Source organism: Mastomys coucha, unplaced genomic scaffold (assembly GCF_008632895.1).
Source record: "Mastomys coucha isolate ucsf_1 unplaced genomic scaffold, UCSF_Mcou_1 pScaffold11, whole genome shotgun sequence".
Taxonomy (NCBI): domain Eukaryota; kingdom Metazoa; phylum Chordata; class Mammalia; order Rodentia; family Muridae; genus Mastomys; species Mastomys coucha.
The window spans coordinates 9041114-9064474 of record NW_022196893.1 but is presented as its reverse complement, the minus strand read 5'-3'; the positions used below and the strand labels follow the sequence as shown (position 1 = coordinate 9064474).

Below are 23361 nucleotides of genomic sequence, written 5' to 3'. Positions count from 1 at the left end.
AGACACATCATTGCCGATGTGTTTTGAATTTTCCAAAAACAAGCTTTGAGGCTTCGGGGTGAAATCTAGTCCTGTCTTCTAGAGATTCTGGGTCTCTCCTATGCAGCCTTCCAGATTGAAAGGGGGATTTGGAGGGCTAAGATCACGTTAGGGAGGAAGCCCAACCCAGTGCTGGGGCAAAGGGGGCTCAGGAGCTGCTGCAGAGGGGCTCTGAGGCCACAGGCCAGGCATCATCTCTGTTGCCTCTCCCCTCCTCGCTGCAGCTGTTACCCCCTGTTGGAACCTGGATGGAGCCAAGCATCTTTGGGACTGCAGGACAAGTAGCCATCTCCTGCTCTTCCCACCTCAGTTGTTCCCTCAGTATATATAATCTCAAAGCACACGTCCTGAGTCTGGGAGGTGAACAGAAAGAAGTCCTGTAGCAGGCCCTGAAGGCGCCTGGGGGAAAGGAGGCTCCTGAGAAGGGAAGACGGTACAAAGGCCCTGAGGCCACTGTGCCCAGCTGGGGCCGCGGTTGCAGTAGAGGAATGCAAGGATCCTTGGCAGAGGAAATGGGGCACATTAAGTAGGGCTTTGCAGGTCAAGAAGACAACTTTGGCTTTTACTCTGGTTAAGGTGGGATGGTACAGGAAGGTTCTGAACAGGGAAGGGACATCGTCTGGGACAGGTTTGGCAGGGACCTATGGCTATGGGGGTGAGAGAAGTCTTCAAGGGAGTTTGACTCCATTGTGGAGTTTGGTCCATTGTGACCTTCTGTGGCATGTGCCTTCCCATTCCCTTAGAACGAGGATGGGAATGTGTGACTTGTTGATAGCCAACAAAACGGGGCAACGTGGATGGGAAGCCACTCCCAGCACCGCACATAACACACAACAAGACTGATGTCTATTTTCTTCACTGGCTTTGGTGAAGTGTGTGGGGACTCACACCATGAGGGGCCTAGAAGCTAGTGGGACCCCAAGCCCTTATGGTTCAGTAGAACACAAAGAAGTGTCCCACTAATAGCCAAGTGTACCTGCAGGCATATTTGTCCCCAAGAGAGTCTCAAGATGAGCCCCACTGGACGTAGCCTTCTGGGATGCTGGGTAGCCAGCCATTCTTAAGATGCCTGCTCCCACAACGGTGGGTTAGCAGTACTATAGAATAAACTGAGAGGGTCAACTCTGTCCCACAGTAAGATCCCTGAAGAGTGTGATGCAAGTTGCTCACCTGATGAGGTGACACACACACACCGGTCATCCCAGCACGCTGGAGGCTACGCCAAGACTGTCATGACATAGTGAAAGGAGAAAATGCTTATCTAACAAATATCAGGCCCTGTGGATCCCAGATTTAGCCGAGTATCTCTGTCTTCAGGGGATATACTGAGAGATGCCCACCTGTGCCCACTGGGCAGCAGAGCTAGAAGTGTTCACACCCGTGGTTCTGTCTCCACACCACCATGTAGAAATCACTTTATTGAGCTCATCTGTAGCCAGCCCTGTAGTTTAAGATGGAGAGGACCCTCACTGTCACACCCATGCTTTAAATTTATTCCCTGACTTCCAACATCCAGCTCGGGTACTGAGGATTCATTACTCTGAACCCCACCTGTGCTCCTAAACACCCTCAGAACTCTCCTGTTTTGTCTCTTCTAAACCAGTGAGCTCCTATGCATACGTCAAGAATCCAGCTCAAATGGCCCTTCTGGGAACCCTGCCCCCCTTTCCCTAGACAGAGTTGGTCATGCTGTTTATTATTTCCTTGCACTTCCCAGGTTGTCCTTTATGCTTGATCTGAGCCCTGTGAATCTGGCACATGCATAGCCTGACCTTGGTGGCTGCTAAACGGTTAGTTATTTCTGAGAGGGTGTATCAGAGGGTGGCACATGAGAGTCTCTCCTGTCCTTTCCATCTTGGCCCCTTACCCTGGTAGCGTGGGCCTATCAGCCTCTGAGGTAACAAAGGCTAGTGCATAGTGTCGCCATGGCAACCCCAATGAACAGCTTGGAACGCTGCTCCCTTAGTTGCCCACTGGCCCTCTTGGGTAGCAGTGCTACTCTGTCTGACCCTCCAGAGTGGTGAGGCAGAGAGGCCTGTGAGGTAGGTGGGTCTCTATTACCACCTGGGGGGCTCATTTTCCCTCTTCCCACTCAGAGCTGCTTGTGAGTGCCAGGTGCCCAGGCTGCAGTTGCGCGGCGCATCCTCCCGCTATCCTTGGCTTACACCTCTCAGGACTTTGCTCTCCAGGTCAGTGATGGGCTGTGAGTTCACCTTCTGTGTGAGCCAGTGAAGGCTGTTCTAACTGGCTGTACCTCTGGGAAAAGGGGCAGCCACAGGGGCATAGCGGATTGTGACTGGGCATGGGGGACCAGCTAGCATCAGAAAGCTAATTTGAAAGCGCTGATTTCAACTTCACAATGGATCATGGAGGCTATCGCATGCTAGACACTCACCTTTCTGTTTAGCTTCACCCCTAATCCTATTTCTCTGACTCCCATCTTCTCCATCATGACTGAGGGGAAATTCACAGAGACCCTGAACATCTCTGGGTCCTTCTGAAGACACACTAATCTGCTGGTTAAGGGAATTGAATCTTAGTCACTATTCTATTGCTGTAAGGAGACACCAAGACCATGGCAACTCTGTTTGTTTTGTTTTGTTTTTTTTGTTTTTTTTGAGACTGGGTTTCTCTGTGTAGCCTTGGCCGTCCTGGAACTCACTCTGTAGACCAGGCTGGCCTCGAACTTAGAAATCTGTCTGCCTCTGCCTCCCAAGTGCTGGTATTAAAGGCGTGCGCCACCACTGCCCGGTGGCAACTCTTATAAAGGAAAACATTTAATTGGGCTGGCTTATAGTTCAGATGTTCAGTCCATTGTCATCATGGTGGAAAGCATGGTGGCATGCAGGTAGACATGGTGCTGGACAGTAGCTGAGAGTTCTACATTTGGATCTTCAGGCAGCAGGAAGAGAGAACGAGATTGGACCTGGCTTGGGTTTCTGAAGCCACAAAGCCCACCTCCATGATGCACTTCCTCCAATAAGGCCACACCTCCTAACCCTGTCAAGTCGCACCATTTCCTAAGGACCGAGAATTCAAATAGATGAGCCTATGGGGGCCATTCCTATTCAAACCACCACAGAGTGCTCATGTGAGTTGTAGCAGTCAGCTCTTGCTAGGTAACAAATCACGCCAGAATTTAGCAGCTTAAATGGTTGGTGTTTACGGCCTCACAGTGGGTTAGGAATATGGCCACAGTTGTGATGGGTCCCGTTTCATTGTCTCATGGTGTGTGATGGAACTTTGGACTCAAGGAGTTTTTCACCAAGGCTTCTTACATAGAAGAACGAGCTCCTTAGAAGCTGCTGGACAGAAGCTTCCTCTGCAGGGTGCCCCCCTCTGTGTGGCCACTGACCTCCATCAGAGCCAGGGAGGCTAGAAGTGAGTGAGAGAGCATGTGAGCAAAGGCGGAGCTCGTTCTTTACAACATGGAGGTGGCATTCCTGAGTCCCGCCATAATCTGCTGATTTGAACCAACTACTAGGCCTGCCTGCCTCAAGGGGAGTGGATTACACTGTGAAGCAGAGATCCTCTGGGATCCTTTCAGCTGGTCCCCAGAGACATGTGCCCCTCTCCCACGGATCACACATGGCACCCCCTTGAGGTCTCTGCCATCTCACCTGATGAGGGGGTGATGATAATGGAGAACTGGGGAATCGTAGAATTAGGACCCGGCATGGGTGAGGCTGTGGTGTGGCTTCTCACTTCCAGTGACCTCCCTGAAGCCACCAGGAGCCAGGAAGTATCAGGAATGAGGGATGCTGCAGGTGTTCTTGTTTAGAGTAAGGATGGAGGAGACACACAGTCATGGGTCCCCAGTGATTCTGAGCCCCACATCAGATGCTGGATGGCCTTGAGTGGGCGGGCTGTAAGGCAGGGAATCATTCCCCTCCTGTACATAGCCGTCCTGTGCTATGAATTCACTTCTAGGCTAAGTGATGTCTCAAAAAATTTGGTCCAGTGGCATCGGCTCATTTCATACAGTTGGCATGGCTTCCATCCACAGCTGGTGATCCTTTGCTGACAGTTTGGTAACCCAGTGTCCAGCCCACGGGTCACTCTGAACAGGAGCTGCCTTGTTTGTCAGAGGAAACTTCCTGAAGAGCTATGAGGTGTGCCTTCCAGTCCCCTTACAATGGTTCTCAGCCTTCCCAATGCTGTGACCCTTTAATACAGCTCCTCATGTGGTGACCCCCAACCATAAAATTATTTTTGTTGCTACTTCATAACTGTAATTTTGTTACTGTAATATAGATTATAGCTAATGTGTGTGTAATGTATGAATATAAAATATGTAAATATCTGATATGCAGGATGGTCTCAGGTGACTCCATGAAAGCAGTCAATCAACCAGCAAATGGGTCGTGACCCACAGATTGAGAACCACTGCCTTAAAGAGTCACTCCTTCATGTGGCTAAAAATAATGTTCTGGTCTTCTTCTGCCTTCCCCATGATGTTAACAAGTTGTATGTCCTGCTGTTGACTTTTCCTGAAAGCGCTCTGAGCCTTTTCTTTCGAGTGTGTGTGTGTCTGTGTACATGTTCATGTATGTGTGTATATGTGCATCTGCATGTGTGCGTGTGTTCATGTGTGTGTGTGCATATCTGTGCACCTATGTGTGGATGCCAGAGGTCAACCTTCAGGTGTCTTTCCTGAGGTGCCATCCACCCTGCTTTTTCTCACCGATTGATGGCGCACCAATGAGGCTAGGCTGACTGGCCAGGAAGCTCCAAGGCTCTTCCTAGCTCCATCTCCCAACTCTGGGGGTTCACACCACCACTCCTGGCATTTTACATGGGTGCTAAGTATGAACTCATCCCCTCATGCTTACACGCAAGCACGTTTTTAGGTGTGCTGCCTCCCTAGCCACTCAGGCTTACATAGCAAGCACGTTATTAACTGTGCTGTCTCCCTATCCCCAGAACTGTCTCCTAGTTGTGCATCTTTTGGCACATGAAAAGGATAAGAATTTTTTCTTTAAAAGACATTTCATTGTATTTTATTTGTTGTGTACACATACAGACACATGTGCATGTGGAAGAGAAAAAATCTTGTGGGAGTCAATTCACTTCTTCTATTACATGGGATTGAACTCAGGTCATCAATGTTTTTGGCAATCACCTTTATCTGCTGAGCCATCTCGCTGTCCCAAGTATGAGAACTTTCAAAGCCTTGAAACCTGGCTCCTTTGTTTAATGGTCCTCCCCACAAGCAGTCAGAAGGATGCAGCTTGCACTTCGAGTCCAGGTGTGGCTGGCTTCTCTATTGTATCGCTCCGTTTGCAGCTTTACCATCTCTTCCATATGACTGCAGGCAATAGTGCCCCTGCGTTTTTACCCCCGAATGCCAAGGGATGCCTTCCTCTAAATCCTTCTGATGGTTCCCTGCTGCCCAGTGTGCCCTTGACAGCAGCATCCATTTCTTGAGTCCTGCTCATCTGGGTCTCAAGATGAGCAGGAGGTTTTTCCTACCAAGCATCCCAGCCTCCTCCTTGTACTACTACTCGCTCCAGAACCGCTCACTTGTATGTCCTGGCAACACCCCATTCTTGATACCAAAATATATGCTAGTGAGATATTGCAGTGCAGCACATGATCAGATAGCACAGGTAACACATGATCAGATAGCACAAGTCACATATCAGATAGTAGTTTTGAATGGTCCAACGTTTTGGTTTGTTTTGCTTTGTTTTTTCAAGACAGGGTTTCTTTGTTTAGCCCTGGCTGTCCTGGAACTCACTCTGTAGACCAGGCTGGCCTTGAACTCAGAAATCTGCCTGTCTCTGCCTCCCAAGTGCTGGGATTAAAGGCACACGCTACCACTGCCCAGCCCCAATGTTTTTTTTTTTTTTTTTTAAATATTTTCAGAGGTTCCAAGCTAGAGTCCTAGAGTCTCACAGTTTCTATGGCCACAGGCACTCAAGTTACAAATGTCCCATGTGGAAGAATTTGTGCCCAAGAGATGTGTTGAGGAGAAAGAATGAGGGTTTGTTAATTGATGGCCATAGACTGCTTCGTGGTGGGTCAGGTCCCATGGATGCAGTGTCGTGTGGGCCAAATTATTAGGTTCCTAAGCTGGAAGATCCACTTTCAAGTTCTTCCAGCACTGGGTTCACTTGGCTCTTTGAGGACACTGTGACCTGGGGCCTGTGCTGCTCATGAACTGCCAGCCAGAGGCTGCTCATTCCCCTCCACATGGCTTCTGCATGGGCCAGCTTCACGCATGGCAGGCCAGAGTAAGTCAACTGAAGAGAGCCAGGAAGAGTACCAGTCGGGCAAATGCTGTGAATGCCATCCCAGAAGTGACTTAACCACTCCTATCACATCGTTTTGATTAAGAAACAAATCACTAGGTCCAGTCCATCCTCAAGGATTGTCCAGCCTGTGAGCATTGTGGGTGGGTTCCAGTCCATCCTCAAGGATTGACCAGCCTGTGAGCCTTGTGGGTGGGTTCACTGGGAATCTTATCAGAAAATGCGCAGCTGTCAAATGATAATTTCTACTTTGTGGTGCTGAGTATTGACCAGGACCTCATACATTCTAGGCAAGTATTCTCCAACTAAGCCTTGACCCCATGTAATTTAGTCAAAACTAGTAGGACATTTGGACTAAGAGGTTTTCAAGAGAATAAAATTGGTCTGTTTCTTACCTGACTTACCAGCAATTCAGCATGCTGGATGATCTTAGACCTCTCTCTCTCTCTCTCTCTCTCTCTCTCTCTCTCTCTGTCTCTCTGTCTCTCTCTCTGTCTCTCTGTCTCTCTGTCTCTCTGTCTCCCTCTCTCTCTCTCTCTCTCTCTGCCTCAGTCCTCAGAGCCCCCTTTCATGGTTACTTTTGTCAACCTGACACAATAATCTCACTGAGAGATTCTTTAATTCAGGTTGGACTTTGGACTTTGGGCGTGTCTGTAAGGAGATTGTTTTGATTATGTTAATACAGGCGGGAGGACCTAGGCCACTCTGGGTACCACCATTGCCTGGCTTTGGGTTTTGGACTGTATGACAGTGGAGAAAGTGAGTTGAGTAGTAAGCACATGTCCATTTACTTTTCCCTGGTCTTAACTGTGGGTAGGATGTGAGTAGCTTTTAACCTCTCACCACCTCCACTTTCCCCTGCTAGGATAGACTGTAATGTGGAATTGTGAGCTAAAAGAAACCCTCTCTCACAGGGCAGTGGTGGTGCACACCTTTAATCCCAGCACTTGGGAGGCAGAGGCAGGCAGATTTCTGAGTTTGAGGCCAGCCTGGTCTACAGAGTAAGTTCCAGGACAGCCAGGGCTATACAGAGAAACCCTGTCTCAAAAAAACCAAAAACCAAAAAACCAAAACCAACCCCTCCCAAAACAAAACAAAACAAAACCAAAAAAACAAAAAATAAAAAACAAAACCAAAAACCCTTTCTCCCCTAATAGCTTTTGACAGGGTGTTTTGTCACAGCAACAAAAATGAAATTAGGTCACTCTTCCGACTCAGACTTGCTGCTTCTTCCTGTCCCTTTATTTCAAAGATGCTTATACGTCAGGCCAGGCTTCATTGCAGTGACATCACTACATTTGTAGAAACTTGGGGAAAATGTCCCATGTGCTTTAAATAAGGGAACACAAATGAGGGAAGACTCCTAGGAGAAAGGGACACAGGTGCAAAAGCAGGGGAAAGGGACACAGGTACAAAAGCAGGGGAAAGGGACACGGACAAAAGCAGGGGCTTTGAGAATGCAGAATGGATGTCCTTGGGCCCTGAGTCCTTTCCAGGCTTCCCTTCCTTCCGTCAATGAACAGCCTATGGGTAAAATGGGCTTGGGGTGAGGCTCAAGCAGGCATTCATGAGGCCCTAGGTTTCATGCTCCCCTTGCCCCATGCTCCCACATTCTAGCTGTCCTATACAGAGGCCATGTGGAAGGAACAGAGGCAGCTCAGGAGCACAGGCCCTCCATCCGAGCATCCGTGGGAGAGCCACATGGCAGTGTTAGCATAGCAGCTGATGCCTCTGGTGACAACTTTCTATTTGAAGAAATAAAGTCGGGGGCCCCCTAGAGCTGTTGGAAGAGAGGAGGAAGAGGTGGGAGAAGATTAGGAAGAAGTAAGAGGATCTCAGTGACAGGGCCATGTGAGATCGGTCACAGAAGCCCAGGTCGTGGCCTTGACTAGCCAGAAGCATCTGGTGAAGGGCAGGTGGTGCTGGGGTCTGGGGTGTGCTGGATGATGAGCTAACAGCGCAGCTGCAGCCTGGGGAGCCTGGTCAGGGATGGCTGAATCTCCGGGGCCTCCCTGATCAGTTCTCAGATATCATCCTTTATGGAAACTGTCACCTGAGACCCCTCAGAATGTGCTGTTTTGTCTACAGGGCCAAGCTCAGACATAACGGGTCCCAGAGCCAGAGTCAATGGAGCTGAGCCACCGGCAAGGTAGGACGAGAAGATGGCAACATTACCTGCAGACTGTCTTCTTGGAGTGGGGTGGGGCTCACCTCCTCATGTCCCTCAGTCTTGCTGAGGCCTCTAGATGGCATGGGCTGACCCACCCAGGGTATTCTAGATGGCATGGGCTGACCCACCCAGGGTACTCTAGATGGCATGGGCTGACCCACCCAGGGTACTCTAGATGGCATGGGCTGACCCACCCAGGGTACTTTGAGCACAGAAGGAAAGTGGAGGGAAGAGCTGCTGAGCCTTCCATGTACCAGGCCTGGAAGCTCTAATTTAATGTGGCTCCAGTTTCTGGCTTCTTTGGATTAAGCTTGGATTGTTGGAGAACACTCTATGTACCTAAAGTGCAGGGCTATGGGAATATAGGGCAGGGTTGGCACATCTGGCCTGATTGAGCCCCACCTGGATTGACATTTGGGCTGGGGGGTGGTGGCAGAGAGGGTGAGCATCTGTGCTCTGGGTAGTGCGTACAAGAGATGGCAGGCCTGGAAGGGGAAAGGAGGCTTATGCAGGTATGGCTGAGCCAGGTCAGCTCTGGGAAGGTTCCCCAGGGTAGCTGGGAATGGCAAGTACAATGGGGAGCAGCATCAGGGTATTCCTGCCCCAAGCTTCCCAGTGATTGTAGTCACCCCAAGAGCTAGTTTAAGCCCTTGGCTTCTAAGCCTTTCCTGGGAAATCTAACTCAGGAATCTGTTTTGCATGAGCGTGAGGGGCATTTTGATAAAAAGACCAAAGTCAGAAAAAGCTGCTCATGGTCCTTCCATGTTCAGAGTAGTAAACAAATCGGGGCTTGCTTACTCTGCTCATGTGGCTGGCAAATGAACTATCAGAGATGCAATGAGATTTTAGAAGGCCAGATGCAGGCAGGCAGATATCCATCCATCCATCCATCCATCCATCCATCCATCCACCCATCTACCCCATCCCGTTCATCCCATCTATCCCATTCATTCTATCCTATCCTATCCCAAACCATCTACCCCACCTTATTCCACCCCATTAATCCCATCTGTCCATCCATCCCATTCATCCTGTCCCATCTCATCCACCCCATCCCATCTCTCCTATCCATTCCATTCCATTCATCTATCCCATTCCTCTATCCCATCCCATTTGCACAATATCAGACCCCAAGGAATAACATCACCACCCTCAATACTTCTGGAAGCCAGAGACAAGTAGGAGGGTTCCCAATGGACAAAGGTAAATGATCTTTGCTCTTTGAGCCCAAGAACCCAGGACCCACCCAGGCCTGGAGTGCTACCAACCCTGAGGGCTGTCAGAAAACCAGGCTGCTTGCTATTGTTAATTCATAATGGCTCAAGAGATGAGGCAGCCAGGAGGGCAGGCTGGGGACATGGCATCACTGAACCCTGGGTCAGGAAGGAGTGCCAATTCACTCCTGCACAGACGTCGTCTTCCTGGGGGCAGGTGACTCTTCAGCTGACCAGGTAGGCCCTGTGTATTCTGTTCTTTCTACCTCAGCTTATATTCTTGCAGCCCTAGTTGTCCCTGGAAGCCCAACTTCCTGGCTGTCTGCTGCTTTGGGCAGAACCTAGGAGAGGAGGGCTGTCTGGCTCCAGAAGACAAATCTCTCCCTTTGGCTTGTGTGGGTAATAAGGGGAGGGGGCAAAGAGTGGAGGAAGATGGGCAGGAGGAAGTGAGGAGAAATGGAGAGACCCACTTTTCTCGGCACCTTCTCTCTGGTGAAGCACCCACACCTCTTCCACTATCTCCCATGACGGGTGAGCAGGGGCTTTCAACAGAGCAAGAAAGTGAAGCCTAATGTTGGCACCAGCCTGTCCTAAAACCTGACTGGTGGCCACCAAGCAGTGGGCCAGTAACCGGGATCTGTAACATAGGAAGGTAGGTCCTGAGGGGCAAGGATGTTTTTGAAAGCAAGTTAGAATGCAGCATGAGCTCGGATTTCATTTATACACAAAAGCAAAACAAAGTGTCATAGACTGGAAGACTCCTCTGGAGTATTTAGGGGCAAGCTAACCAGACATTACCAGCTGGCTCCTGGGCTGAGAATGGGGGCAGGCTGTGAGGGCCACAAGGACTCTCATGCACAGCACATGTGCTGGGATACACACTACCATGTTGCTTAGAGAAAACACCCTTGGTTAGCCAAATCTAGGGCCATCAATGCAGCCTGCAATCAGAATAGAGGGACTGGCGTCCTGGCTTGGATGCAGCGTTGTTATTCCTTGGATTTGATAATTGTGCAGACACCTGTTTGTCGTCTCCTTTACTGAGGGATTCAAATGTTCTAGGGATTGTGGGGGATTGCGGAAGGCCTGAAACTGGCCCCCTACACGGACTTCATCTGTGTGACCCTCTTCCCTTATCTATGGGGAGGAAGGAGGCATTGTAAAGCTTACAGTTGAGGTAGAAAGGGAAAATCCAGGGCTATGAGGATGGACTGTGGATAGTGCTGAGCAGAGACCTGGCCTGGCCAGCTTGGGGCTGGTGACAGGAAGTGTGTGTGTGTGTGTGTGTGTGTGTGTGTGTGTGTGGTCTGTACTTGAAGAAATAATCTAATTTGACCTTCAAAAAAGAAGTGGTGGATGGTGGAGAGATGGCTCAGCACTCAAGAGTCATAGTTGCCCTTCCAGAAGACCCAGGTTCGACTCCCAGTACCCTCATGGTGGCTCACAACTGTCTGTGACTCCAGTTGACTCCAGTCTCTGGGAATCCAACACTCTCTTCTGACCTCTGTGAGCATGGGGTGCCTGGAGGAAGATGCAGGGAGAACACTCTTATACATAAAAATAAAAATAAAGGTTAAAGAACTTAAAAATTCATAAAAAGAAAGGGACAGTGTCAACAGAAGACCAGCCTGAGTGAAGCTGAGGTGAAGTGCACCAGGGTGACCAGGGAATGAGGCATCGGTTCCTTGTCTGAGCCAGGGATGACAGGGGTGGAAAGCCGTAAGCTGAGGGCAGAATTTGGGGGTGATACAAGAGGAAATGAGAACGGGAGCTCAGAGATCCAAAGGTAGCAGAAGGCAGAAAACATGGGGGACAAAAAGCCCATTCTGGCACTTTACCAACCTGAAATTTGGCCAAGCCAAGAGCCACCCCTGCCACCCCATGCCTAGTAGATTCATCTTATGGCTTGTTGCAGTTCAAAGTGAGCAAGGGGGCTGACCCAAGTGTGGCAGGGGACATTAAAGCTCAGAGAGACTGGATTGCTTGTTCAATGCCATGTAGTTTGGCCTAATCAAAGCTAGACAAGCCTGGGTCACAGCCCCTTTGGTCATAGCCTTATGGGGACTGTGTGGAGGTCTGCCCGCTGGCATCCCTATGTCCCCTCTTCTCTGCTTTCTTAACTTGCTTTGGGACCCTGTGACTCCTGTGCTCTGCCCTGTTGTCTAGGTCTGGCTCCCATTGGTCCATCTGTCACCTTCTCTGCATCTGCTTCTCATGTCATCTTGTGCCCTCTGACTTCTCACCATCCACCTTACTCCCTGCCCAGGTACAACCACGCTGACAAGGACCCACCCAAACAACAAGGAGGGCCAGCAGGACATGGAGTCCTTCAGCGCTACCCATAGCTCCAAATTAAAGTACCACCCAAGGCTCTCCCAGAGCCCCTTAGGCGGCCCCCTGGGCCAGGGCCACCTGGAGACTCCACCTCTACTACCAACTCCTACCTGCAGGACCTCTCGGGCTATGAACTCCAATCCTGAGGACCTGAAGAAGGGGACATCCAGATCCAGCTTGAGAGATGCCAGGAAGAACTTGCGAGAGGGATGCCAGGGGGAGGAAGGCTGGGACTCCAGGTCCCCCGAGCAGAGGACAGTCCCTCTGAGCAAGAAGGACAGCGCCATTCCTGAAAACATCCGCCACAAATTTGGGAGCAAGATGGTGGACCAACTGATCACTGAGGATCAGGTGACAAAGCCAGGGACTCGGGAGACTGCATGTGAACGAAGGTTGTCTTAGAAGCTTTTAATAAGGATTCAAAACCCATTCTTACAAAATGTCCTTATACTGTTAGAAAGTGGCGTTTATTGAGGCCTGCTACTTTCAAGGTTCTCAGGTCTACTTTCCACCTCTGTTTTACAACTAGGAAAACGGAGGTCTGGAGGGTTCCAAGACCTTCCAAAGTCAAGCTGCTCTATGTCAGGACTGATCTCATACTTAGGTTTCCTGTCTCACAGGCCCAGACTCGACCTGGTGGGTCTCAGTTTCCTTCTTGATATGAGAAAGAAGTTGGTCTCAGTGTCAACTAAAAAGTTTGATCTGTGGGATGCCTTAGCATTAGCAAAGTTGGGGCTCTAGGGTTCCTCAACTGTGTACACTGGGGAAGTCTGGCCTCTTGAAGTCAGACTCAGCTAATAAAGATCCTTCTCCTGATAGTGTATCCAGTAGGAGCTCAACATGTATGGGATCATTGCTGTCCCTCATGTCTTTGCCCACTGAGAGGAGGGACTGGGTATGGAAAGTGTAGAACTCGTCCTGGGGCTGTAGCCTGCCACGAGGAAGGCAGGGTGAGAAGGAGAGGACATCCACTTACCTTCCTGGTCACTTTTCTCTTGTCCTTGCCTCCCCCAACAGGCTCGGCAGGCCGTTGGTGAAGTCTTTGAGGGCCAGAAGAGGTCAAGCTCATGGCCTGGCAGGACCCAGAGCCCCATGCAAGCCTCCTCCATTTTCTCAGACTACTATGACCTGGGCTACCACATGCGGTCCAACTTGTTTCAAGGTCAGATTAAAAGGCAGGGGTGGGGATGTAAGCATGCTTGGTCCCTAGGACATTGGGCACCAGAGGTCTTTGGGGGGTGTCTGGATCTTGAGGGCCCAAGGCACAACCCTACAGACATCCACTTTACAAACACCCAAGGCATCCTTCATGCTGGCGTGTCCCGTGCGAATACCAGGATCATCTAGTCCCTGGCAGGTGTGTCTTCACTACACAGGAGGTGACAGGGAGGCCCTCTCACACCAGACACCTATGGTCTTCTAGTCTGCAAACAGGAGGCCCAGGTACTCCTGACCTGACACCTTTGGTGACAGTGACAATAGCAGCTTTCTCAGGTTCAAAGGTCAGCTCGGTCACTCACTAGTGGCTGGGGATAACTATGAACAGGAGCCCTCACGTCTCTGAACCTCTGTCTCTCCCTTGTGCAACTGGGTTGATAAATAAAGTGGTCCTTATTGCCACGGGCAGGATTCCAGGACAGGAGGGTGATAGGCCAGTTGGTTTTTCCTTCCCTGGAGCCTGATGGTGACATCACCCGGGGAAGAAGTAGGATGACCAGGTGCCATTTCTAGAAGGATAACTTGGCCTGTCCAGTACTGTTTGGCTCATGGGTGCCATGCGTTTTGTGACACAGCTGGGCTTGCAGCCAAGAGCTTAAGACCTTTCAGTCACATGATGACAAGCAGGACTCACAATGGTGGTCCCTAGGGGCAACAGGACTCCCAGATCTTTTCTCCACGGCCAGGGTTGGGGAACACAATGAGTGTGCAGGGCTTCTCTCTGCACCCCTTTCAGCTCAAGCTTCACTGTCCAGAGTCCACTTTAACTGGCCCTCCTCCCTCCAGCTGTCTTCAGCGCTCCTAGGGTCTGTCAGGCAAGACTTCTTTTCCCTGGCTTGGGTCCCTGTCCCTCAAGGATCCAGACACACAATGGAAGCCTTTCTGGGTTTTTCTTTGAGCCCTCGGAAGAGGTGTCACTGGCTGGGGGAGGGAAGCTTGATCAGATCAAACTGCTCTCTCTTTTGGAGACTGCGATTCTCCTTTCTCTGTTCAACATCGGTCACCAAAGAGTTCTTACCTACTCTACACTATAAACTATGTGTGTGACTATAAAAGGATACTGTTCTTAGGAGACCATAGCCCCGTCACTCGGCCTAGGCAGTGAAAGTGTGCCAAGGGAGAACAGGAACCAGCCTCCGCCAACTCCCAAGGCTCACAAGGGTTCATTGTTGGGTTTTCCTGAACTGACTGGCATGTAAATGCTATCTTAAAATTAGGCCAGGAGCAGTTTGTACTGGGAGGCTGGCGTCAGGACGAGGGCTTTGGCCAGCAGCACTCTAAACATGTGACTGTCTGTGTCCCTGTCAAGATCCACCTCCAGAGATTCACCCTGGCACTCCCTCATGGGAGTAGGTGAGGTGTGGCTGCATCCAGGCAGGGGAGAGAAGTCAGACAGGAAGAGCAGTCTGGGTCATGGATCCTAGAAAGTCTTTTTCGGAGGTGGAGTAGGAGACTGAGGAGTGTGAGAGACAGGGGAATGGACTTGTTCAATTTGGATGAAGGATTGCTCTGGTGCAGTGTGGAGAAGGTGGTGGGGCAGGGCGGACCTGTGGGACGACATAGGGTAGACGCTGGGACAGCAATGAGAAAGGACTGTAAGCAGCCAGATGCGCCAACCCATGATGGTGGCTTGGTGTGTTTGTTAGCCGTCTGTTATTGCCACAGAAATGCCCAAGATAATCAACTTATAAAAAGGTTAACTAGATGCCGTGGTACATGCCTGCAATCCCAGCACTCAGGAGGCAGAGGCAGGAGGGTTCTGTGAGCTTGAGGACAGCCTGGGCTTCCTAGTGAGTTCCAGGTTAGCCTTGGTGACAAGAATAAAGTGCTTTTTCAAGGAAACAAAAACAAATCAAAACCCCAAATAGAGGAAAGCATTACTGGGGCATGTGGTTTCCAAGGTAAAAAAGGTAATGTAGGCGATGATCAATTGATCTCTTGGCCCTCTGGGGCTTTGGTGAGGCAGGATGTCATGGCAGGGAGTGTGTGATGGAGGGAAGCCACACACCTCGTGATCCAGAAGCGAAAACAGAAAGAAGGCAAGATCCTATTATCTCACTAGGGCTGCTCCTCCATACCCAGTGTCCTGAAGTCTCTCAGTAGACCCTACCTTGGTTTCAACCATTTTCCAATAGTATCGAACGGAGGACTGAGCATTTGGCACGGGGCCTTTGGGTGACGTTTCAGGCTCACACTAGAGCACTTGGTCTAAGCTCACTGCACAACTGGATGGCACTGTGTGCCATGTGGCAGCTCTGGAGGGCTGGCTCCCCATGGCCTTTGGCACAGTAGTTGGGACATTTGTGTGAGGTGATCAGACAGGGTGGGCTAAGGAATGGACTTGGGTGTGAGAGCAGGATTAGGGCTGATTTCAAAGCAGTTGACCAGAACTGCCTGCAGAACAGGTTCCTGGTTGTGGAGCCAGAACCTTCCAGAAGGAGCAAGGTGGAGTGCAGGTTATGCCGAGTCATGCATGGGTGTAATCCTGTCTGCTTTCTCAGGCTTGCTTTAAGCCCTTAATCCACCTCAAGTCCACTTCTGTCTACAGTGAGAAGGATTCTTTTCTAACTCCTTTATGTGGAATATTTATCTCTCTAAGAGCTCCATCTTCCCCAGGGGCTTGCAGGTGTCTGCCCTCAGGTTTCCACACACAAGAGGCGCTCAGGGGACTCTATTCATCCATCTCAGATGTCACTGTCACTGAGCTATTGTGTCTGGGGACATACACCATTCTGCTCCCAACACCACCCCTAAGGTCCATGACATTCTACCAAGATGGTCCTTTGGCCTCCCAGTATAAACAGACACAAGTACAACCCTGCCCCTCCTCATGCATACTTACACTGAGACACACACACACACACACACACACACACACACACACAACAGACAGACAGACAGACAGACAGATAGACACACTGTGAACTGGAATTGTGTAGCTACCACAGATGGAGGTCCCAGAGCAAAGGAAAGTGAGTACCTGAGTCTGGCTCTGGCTTTGGCGTGAACTGGCAGGGGTTTCAGCCCCCAGGGCCAGCACTCCCGAGGGTGTGTGTGTGTGTGTGTGTGTTGCCCCAAAGCACTGTAGTCACTTTACTGCTGTGGGATGAAGGGTGGCAGGGGTTTGAAACCAAGTACCACGGTATGTCCTGCTGTCAAACGCCATGCCCCGACCTCTGCTGGTTGGTGTGTTTGGGGATGTTTTTGGCACTTCTCTGGTTGGTGCCTGCTGACCCACCCTCTGAAAGCCTGGGGGTAAGATTCATCAGTGCCTTAGGGTTGCACCCCTTCCTACTGCCTCTGGCTGGTATACAGAAACCTGGGGTTCCCTGTTCTAGGGGTACAGTTGGCCCATGTGTGCGCTGATCCATCAGCCCAGGCCAAAGCCTTTTGCCCTGTTGTGGCTTCCTCCAGACTCTGAGGCAGTGCAGGAGCTCCTAAGGTAAATGCCAATCCTATCTAATTAGATTTATTCTGAGAGGTGAGAGGCGGACAAACCTCTGCCTTGGGGAATCCTTTTAAAGGATGCTGGCCATCACCCCACAAGCCCCGAGTCTGACCATTTTACAGCCTCACCTGGGGCTTGCTTTCAAGTTCTATTCAGAGGCGTGTGTCGCAGCTGGCTTTGACCCCCGGTTGTCATCACAGCTGAGGGCTTCGGACCAAACCTCTAATTCATTCTGTTCCATAAGCCTTACACGCTGTAGATACCATGCTTGCAAATTTATTTGCCTTTCCGAGTGATTTCTATCTTGGCGGCATCACCCTCAGAGAACTGCAGGTCCTTGGACGTTGGTGAGCTGTGCTTCACAGCACAGCTCATGGCTGTTCTGGCAGATGTCCCCATGAGCTTGCAAATCCTCTTTTAGCTTGAGACTTTGTGTTTGCCTAATAGGAGAAGCCTGCTAATGGCTTCTGCACAAACCCTGCCAGTCTTCATTAACACTCTTTGCTTCATCTATTAATTAGTGGAAGATAAACCTCTAAATCCTTCCCACGGTAGCAGGCTCATCAATTACTCTCTTGACCTTGGTGTATCTATTCAGATGCTTGCAATGAGGCAAGCTTAGAATTGTACTATATCTATCTATCTATCTATCTATCTATCTATCTATCTATCTATCTATCTATCTATCCTATCTATCTATCATCTCTTATCTATCCACTTATGTACATATACTATGAACCATGTTCTCTCTCTCTCCATATATATATATGTATATACATACACATGCATATATATGATTTTTAGTGTGTATGAGGGTGTGTGTGTGTTGGGGGGGGGAGACACACACATATCACAGCATGCCTGTGAAGGCCAGAGGATAATTTGCAAGAGTCGGATCTCTGCTTTCATCAGATGAGTCCCCGGTATTGAACTCAGGTTATAGACTTGGCAGCAAGGACCTTTACCTGCTGAGCCATAGTGGCAGCCCCCATTATTTTTATTTATTTTTCTTCCTACTGCTTTTGACTTGCAGGCTATTTTGTTTGATATAATTGCATCCAGCTGGCATTTGGCTGATGTATCCTTTTCTATCTTCTTCATATTCATCCTCTCCTTGTGTCTTTTTTTAAAACTATGCTTTAAATAATACAGGTCTGGGAATTATTTACTCTGACAATCTGTTCTCTGTAACCAGTGAGTGAAGTCAGTTTTTATTTCTGTTGCTGATGTATTCGGGTCGATCCATTCTTTCTTTGTGTTTTCTATTTGTGTTTTCCATATGCTTTTTAAAAACTTAAATGAGCTTTTACATATTTTCTCCAATCAGATTTTTTTTGTCCTCTTCCCCAGTTCCTCTTCATTTTCTAGTTATTTCTGACACTTTAAAGTGCATAGCAGACAAATCCTCAATGGACGGTATGATCTTCCCCCTGAGCAATCTCAGGACAGTAGAAGGCTGTCTTCAATCTCTCTTGTCCCTCCCTGGTGTGATGTCCAGAATGTCACTGTGACAAAATGCCTCTGGTTATGTCTGGGAGGAAGTTTCCAGAGACATCAACTAAGTGTGTGTCTGGGGTGGGCAATGGGGTAGTGGTCTGCCCTAGACGTGGGACCTTCCATGTTTCCTGGTTGCCATGGTGAGCTCCTCTCCCCGACACCCTTGGACACCTTGAACTGAAACCTCTGGAACCGTAAGCCAAAATAATTTTTTGCTCTCTTTAGTGGTCTGACTCAGGCATTTTGTCACAGCGACTGGAAACGGATCGAAACTATGGCTGCTGCCTGAGATGTGAACGCCTCGCTGTGACTAAAACTGAGCATGGGATTCTGAGACTAGCTTGTAGGAGGAATTTGGAAAAGTTTGGGGTATTGAGCCAGAGAACTACAGGCTCGCTTAAAAGGAGAGCTGAGGAGTTCACACCACCAATGAACTTGTGCCCAGTGGGGACTGTTCTAGTCTGCTCAGATGGGAACAAGGATTCTTTTGGGGCCAGGGCTAACGACCACTCATTCTACAGCATGTCAAAGAACGTGTCTACGTTTTTGTCCATGTCCTGAGACATGTCCTTGTCCATGTCTCCTCTTGTACGTACAGAATCTGAAACTCCAGAGGAAGAGGTTAAACATTGAGGCCACACTGAACCCTCCCACTCCCCTTCTGGTCCATAACTAACACCCACAGATTAAACTGATATTAAAATAAAGCACAGGGTGCCTAACTTCTGTGACCTGGGGATTTCTTCATGGTGTCTGACAGGCCCACCCCAGGAGACAAAGAGCCTCATGAAGGCTTCCTACACGCCGGAGGTGATAGAGAAGTCGGTGAGGGATGTGGAACACTGGCACGGGAGGAAGACGGATGACCTGGGTAGGTGGGAAGTCTGGGGGGAAGAGCTCGCTCTCCTCCAGGGGCAGGGAGGGTGCCTCCAAGGTGCAGAGAAGGAGGTGGGGGGGTCCTTGGGGTGGAGCTGAAGAGGCATGGGTCACAGCCACTGGGGTCTGTACCTCCTGGAAGCTGCTGGCCCCTGTGATGGTCACTCTCTGGTTCCCTGCAGGCCGGTGGCACCGGAAAAATGCCATGAACATGAACTTGCAGAAAGCGCTGGAAGAGAAATATGGTGAAAAGAGCAGATCCAAGGGCAAGTAGTTGAAAGGAAGCTCTAGAATGCTGCCAATAAAGAAATAAAGGCTCTGATCTGAGCCCCTGTGTGCTGCTGCTCACCATGCTGGGATGGGGTGGGGGGACCTACACATGAGGCTGGAGGAATAGCTGAGGCAGACAGAAGCTCCGAGCAGCCAGGATACCCAGACAACCTCTTCATGCCTTCCTTCATGTCCGCAGGGAGAGTTGGGGGAACTGATCCAGTGTGCTCTGGTGACAGGTCCTCTACTCGACACTGCTAGCTTGCACCTTGCATATGTATAGCAAGATTTTAACTGTTTCTAGATGTCTATTTCTCCCACATGAACCCACAGGTGTCAGAGGGATTGTCCATGTCACCCATCTCTCCCAGCCTAGGGACGGATCTTGATGGGTCTGTCATAGGCACAACAAGCTGCTTGGTCGAGGGTGGCCATGTGACTCATCTTGGGCCAATGAGGTGCATGCTGCCTGGGAAGCGCTTATCCGAACTGGGCATGAAGCAGAGTATTCACTATTCCTAACATACTCAGTGAGAAGTCCGGAAGCCATGCAGACATTCTAGAACCAGAGGAACTGTGAGCAGTTCAGCACAGCCTTAAGTCTTCCTGGGCCTTGCAGAAGCCACCAGTTCTGAGCCACAGCACGAACGGGTCCTATGGCTGGGTCGATTGTCACAGCTTGATGAGTGACACATCTGGGATGGAACCACAGTTGGGAAGAAGGGCACTATAGCTGGGGTAGGTACCACATCTGGAATGGTACCACAGCTGGGAAAGGCTACACAGCTGGGATGGGTATCACCCGTGGGTGGCTATTGTAATTTGGATAAACACACCAACAAGAACCCCAGAGATGAGCACCACAGCTTGAGTGAGTACCAATGCATACCAAGTACCACGGGTAGGATAAGTATCATGGGTGGGACAGTACAGCTGGGACCAGCACTAAAGCTGAAATGGATGGTCTAGATCCAAGTGGGATGGATAGCACACTTGAGGTGGGTGCCACAAGCGGGTCTGTCATCTGTCTATGGGACCTCTTCATATTTACTTGGATTTCTGCATGGTATAGCAACTGGCATCTATGAAAGATCCAAAGGAGGTAGATTTAGTGGGCAATGGTTTAGCAAGTGTTGCACTGGGTGGTTAATGTCCACATGGCCTTGGTCCAAGAACACATGGTCAATGCCAGACAATACTGTTGTTGTTGTTGTTGTTGTTGTTGTTGTTGTTGTTGTTGTTCTTCTTCTTCTTCTTCTTCTTCTTCTTCTTCTTCTTCTTCTTCTTCTTCTTCTTCTCCTTCTCCTCCTCTTCCTCCTCCTCCTCCTCCTCCTCCTCCTCCTCCTCCTCCTCCTTCTTCTTCTTCTTCTTCTTCTTCTTCTTCTTCTCCTTTTTTGATAATGAATCTTCTTTTTTCTAATCTTTTTTTTTTTAAAGATTTATTATAAATGAGTACACAGAAGAGAGTATCAGATTTCATTATGGGTGGTTGTGAGCCACCATGTGGTGGTTGGGATTTGAACTCACGACCTTCAGAAGAGCAGTCAGTGCTCTTACCCGCTGAGCTATCTCACCAGCCCCAGTACTGTACTTCAAAGGGCATCTTGAAGACTGTCAAAATGGAAATCTACTATGGTGATCACTCGACTTTGGGTAAACCAAAGCAAGAGGAAGCATCAAGGTCACTGGCAGAAGGGGGGCATACTGTGGTCCTCTTTTCCAGCCTCAGCTTCCTGCAAGTGAGGGAAATGTTGGGGGGCTGCCTAGAAAGAGATACAACTTGGAGCACATCCAATGTCACCTCACATTTATCGAGCTAGGGGTGTTCAAGGTGCAAGGCTCAGCTCAACCTCTTTCTGGGTACCTAGTTTCTGCAAGGTCTGCCTTTGGTGCTGGGAAATTTGGACCCCACCTCTATGTAGTAGCTACTATGCAGCCAGGATACAAGACACCCGAGAAACTCAGTGCATTAAAGTATTCCCTGCATCTCTGCAGCACAGAGGCAGTTGGGACCAAATGCTTTCCACACACAGCCTTGCTGCTCCTGGTGCCTGTCCTCAGCTGCTATTCAAGAAAAAGAGGAAGGAGATGTAGAGAGGCCAAGGAAATTTCACAAGATTATACTGATAATACCTGGAACCGAAACTCAGTAACCAACTCCTCCTCCTCCCTTCTCTCTCCTCCCCTTCCTCTTCCTCCTCCTCCTCTCCTCCTCCTCTCTCCTCCCCCTCCTCTTCCTCCTACTCTCTCTTCCTCCTTCCTCCTCCTCCTCTCTCCTTCCCCTCCTCCCTCCTCTTCCTCCTCCTCCTACTCCCCTCCTCTTTCCTCCTCCCCCTTCCTCCTCCTCCTTCTTGTCCTCCTTCCTCCTTGTCCTCCTCCCTCTCCCTCCTCCTCCTTCCTCCTCTCTCCTCCCCCTCCTCCTCCCCCCTCTTCCTCCTACTCTCTCCTCCCTCCTCCCCAATTCCTCCTCCTGCTCGTCGTCCTCTCTCCTCCTCCCTCCTCCTCCCTCCTCCTCTGCCCATTCTAGCTTCCAAATGATTGACACAAAGCTCTATTAAGATTATTAACAAGCTCTAAGCAGCACAGTCAGGCAGATATTCATCTAACTCTCTAAACTATCTACTTCCCAGGCACAGGCCCCATTGCAGTTTGAATCTGACCCTGGCTTAATCTATGTGTCCTTAGGGCAAGTCCCTCAGGGACCTCGTTACGACTCCTCCTGGACCTGCTGCCTCATGGCCACCTCTTCCTCTGCTTTGGGACCTCCTCCCTGGGATCACAAGTCATTCCTTCTCTGCCCAGTCATAGGCCCATCAGCTCTTTATTAACCAATCAGAGATAAATGGGGAGCATTCTTTACAGAATATTAATATAGGAGACGGTTTAATAATCAGACCATCAGATGATTAGACCAATCCTAGCATTTGGACTGTAACCAGATCTCTGCACAGAAATCAGCAACTAAATATATGGTCCAGTCGTTTGAGGTAAGCACTCTACCAAATGAACTATATCCTCATTCCCAAAGCCACTTTATCTCCACTAGATACTCACTCATACTGCAGCACTGTCAAATGTGTCAAGCACCACAGACACAGCCCTGTTAGGGGCCATTGAGGACAGCAGTGGACAATGTAATCCTTGTCCTCAGGGCATCCTGGTCTGCAGAGAGTTGCTGGAGAAGTTGGTTCTGACTAATGAGCTGTGCACACACAGATGGATAAGCCACAGCACCTGTCTTAAGGGCAAAGAGAGGTATTCATAAGTGCACACAGTGAGACCCATGTGGGGCCGTGGAGGAAAACGTGTTGGTGGGTGCAGCAGAAATGGGGTGGGGCCTCTGATCAGGTGGGAAGCTTCATACCAGAGGCTTTCTCAGAACAACCTTGGGTCACTGAGATGGACCAGAAGGGGCACCACATTCAGGACAGCATGCTGTGTAGGAATCCCTAGCAAGGAGCATTTGAGGAGGCAGGCGTAGCTCATGAAGCTTGGAGCAGAGTTCCACGGAGGAAAGGGAGGGACAGCAGACAGCTTGCACCTGAAGGGGCTGGCTCCCCAAAGCACTACACCTGGGACACCCAGTGCTGCCTCCTAGGAGTTTATGATCTGGCTGAAACACACGGGGTCCTCAATGACTGTAAACAACAGGAAAGAAAACTGAAGGCATTCTCATTATTATTCTGAGTCATCTGAGGCGCAGATGACCACATCAGCTCACCAGATTGACATAAATTAGAGAGCAAGGATAGAGGAGAACATAGTGTCTTGTTGAGACAAAAGACCTGGACAAAAGTTAAGGGTTTATGTGGCTCACAGTTCTACACAGGGGGAGGTGGGAGATGGGGGAGTGAGGTTGCTGGTCAGCCAGTCAGGAAGCGGGAATTACGAATGCTGCTGCTTAACTCCGTTTCTCCCTTTGCTTCAGCCTGGGACCTCAGACCATGGGACATGCTGCCCACACCAGGGTGTGTTTTCCTAGTTCAGTTAACCTAATCTGGGTACTCTCTCACACAGACATGCCCAGAGGTCTGCTTCTAT

The 23361-nt window shown here is 49.8% G+C and overlaps 1 protein-coding gene across 8 annotated transcripts; it reads left to right on the top strand.

The window, feature by feature from the left end:
- Positions 1–1965: 1965 nt before the first annotated feature.
- Positions 1966–19377, top strand: Tex33 (testis expressed 33). 8 transcript variants are annotated; one of them, XM_031348468.1, is made up of 8 exons: positions 1966–2059; positions 2136–2228; positions 4046–4151; positions 8382–8442; positions 11944–12362; positions 13029–13173; positions 18935–19045; positions 19233–19377. In XM_031348468.1, the coding sequence occupies exons 4-8, from the start codon at positions 8421–8423 to the stop codon at positions 19322–19324; spliced, it is 789 nt and encodes a 262-aa protein (XP_031204328.1). In that variant the 5' UTR covers positions 1966–2059; positions 2136–2228; positions 4046–4151; positions 8382–8420; the 3' UTR covers positions 19325–19377. The 8 variants fall into 8 exon arrangements, with proteins under 8 accessions (XP_031204328.1, XP_031204307.1, XP_031204324.1 ...); XM_031348447.1 differs by lacking the exon at positions 4046–4151; XM_031348437.1 differs by having other exon boundaries at positions 2002–2228.
- Positions 19378–23361: the final 3984 nt, after the last annotated feature.

Excerpts from the sequence above, each read along its gene's own strand:
- Tex33 (XM_031348447.1), top strand. The coding sequence starts at position 8,421 with ATGGAGCTGAGCCACCGGCAAG. Across the intron at positions 12,363-13,028 it reads AACTGATCACTGAGGATCAG|GCTCGGCAGGCCGTTGGTGA; the intron begins GTGACAAAGCCA and ends CTCCCCCAACAG. Across the intron at positions 19,046-19,232 it reads GAGGAAGACGGATGACCTGG|GCCGGTGGCACCGGAAAAAT; the intron begins GTAGGTGGGAAG and ends GGTTCCCTGCAG.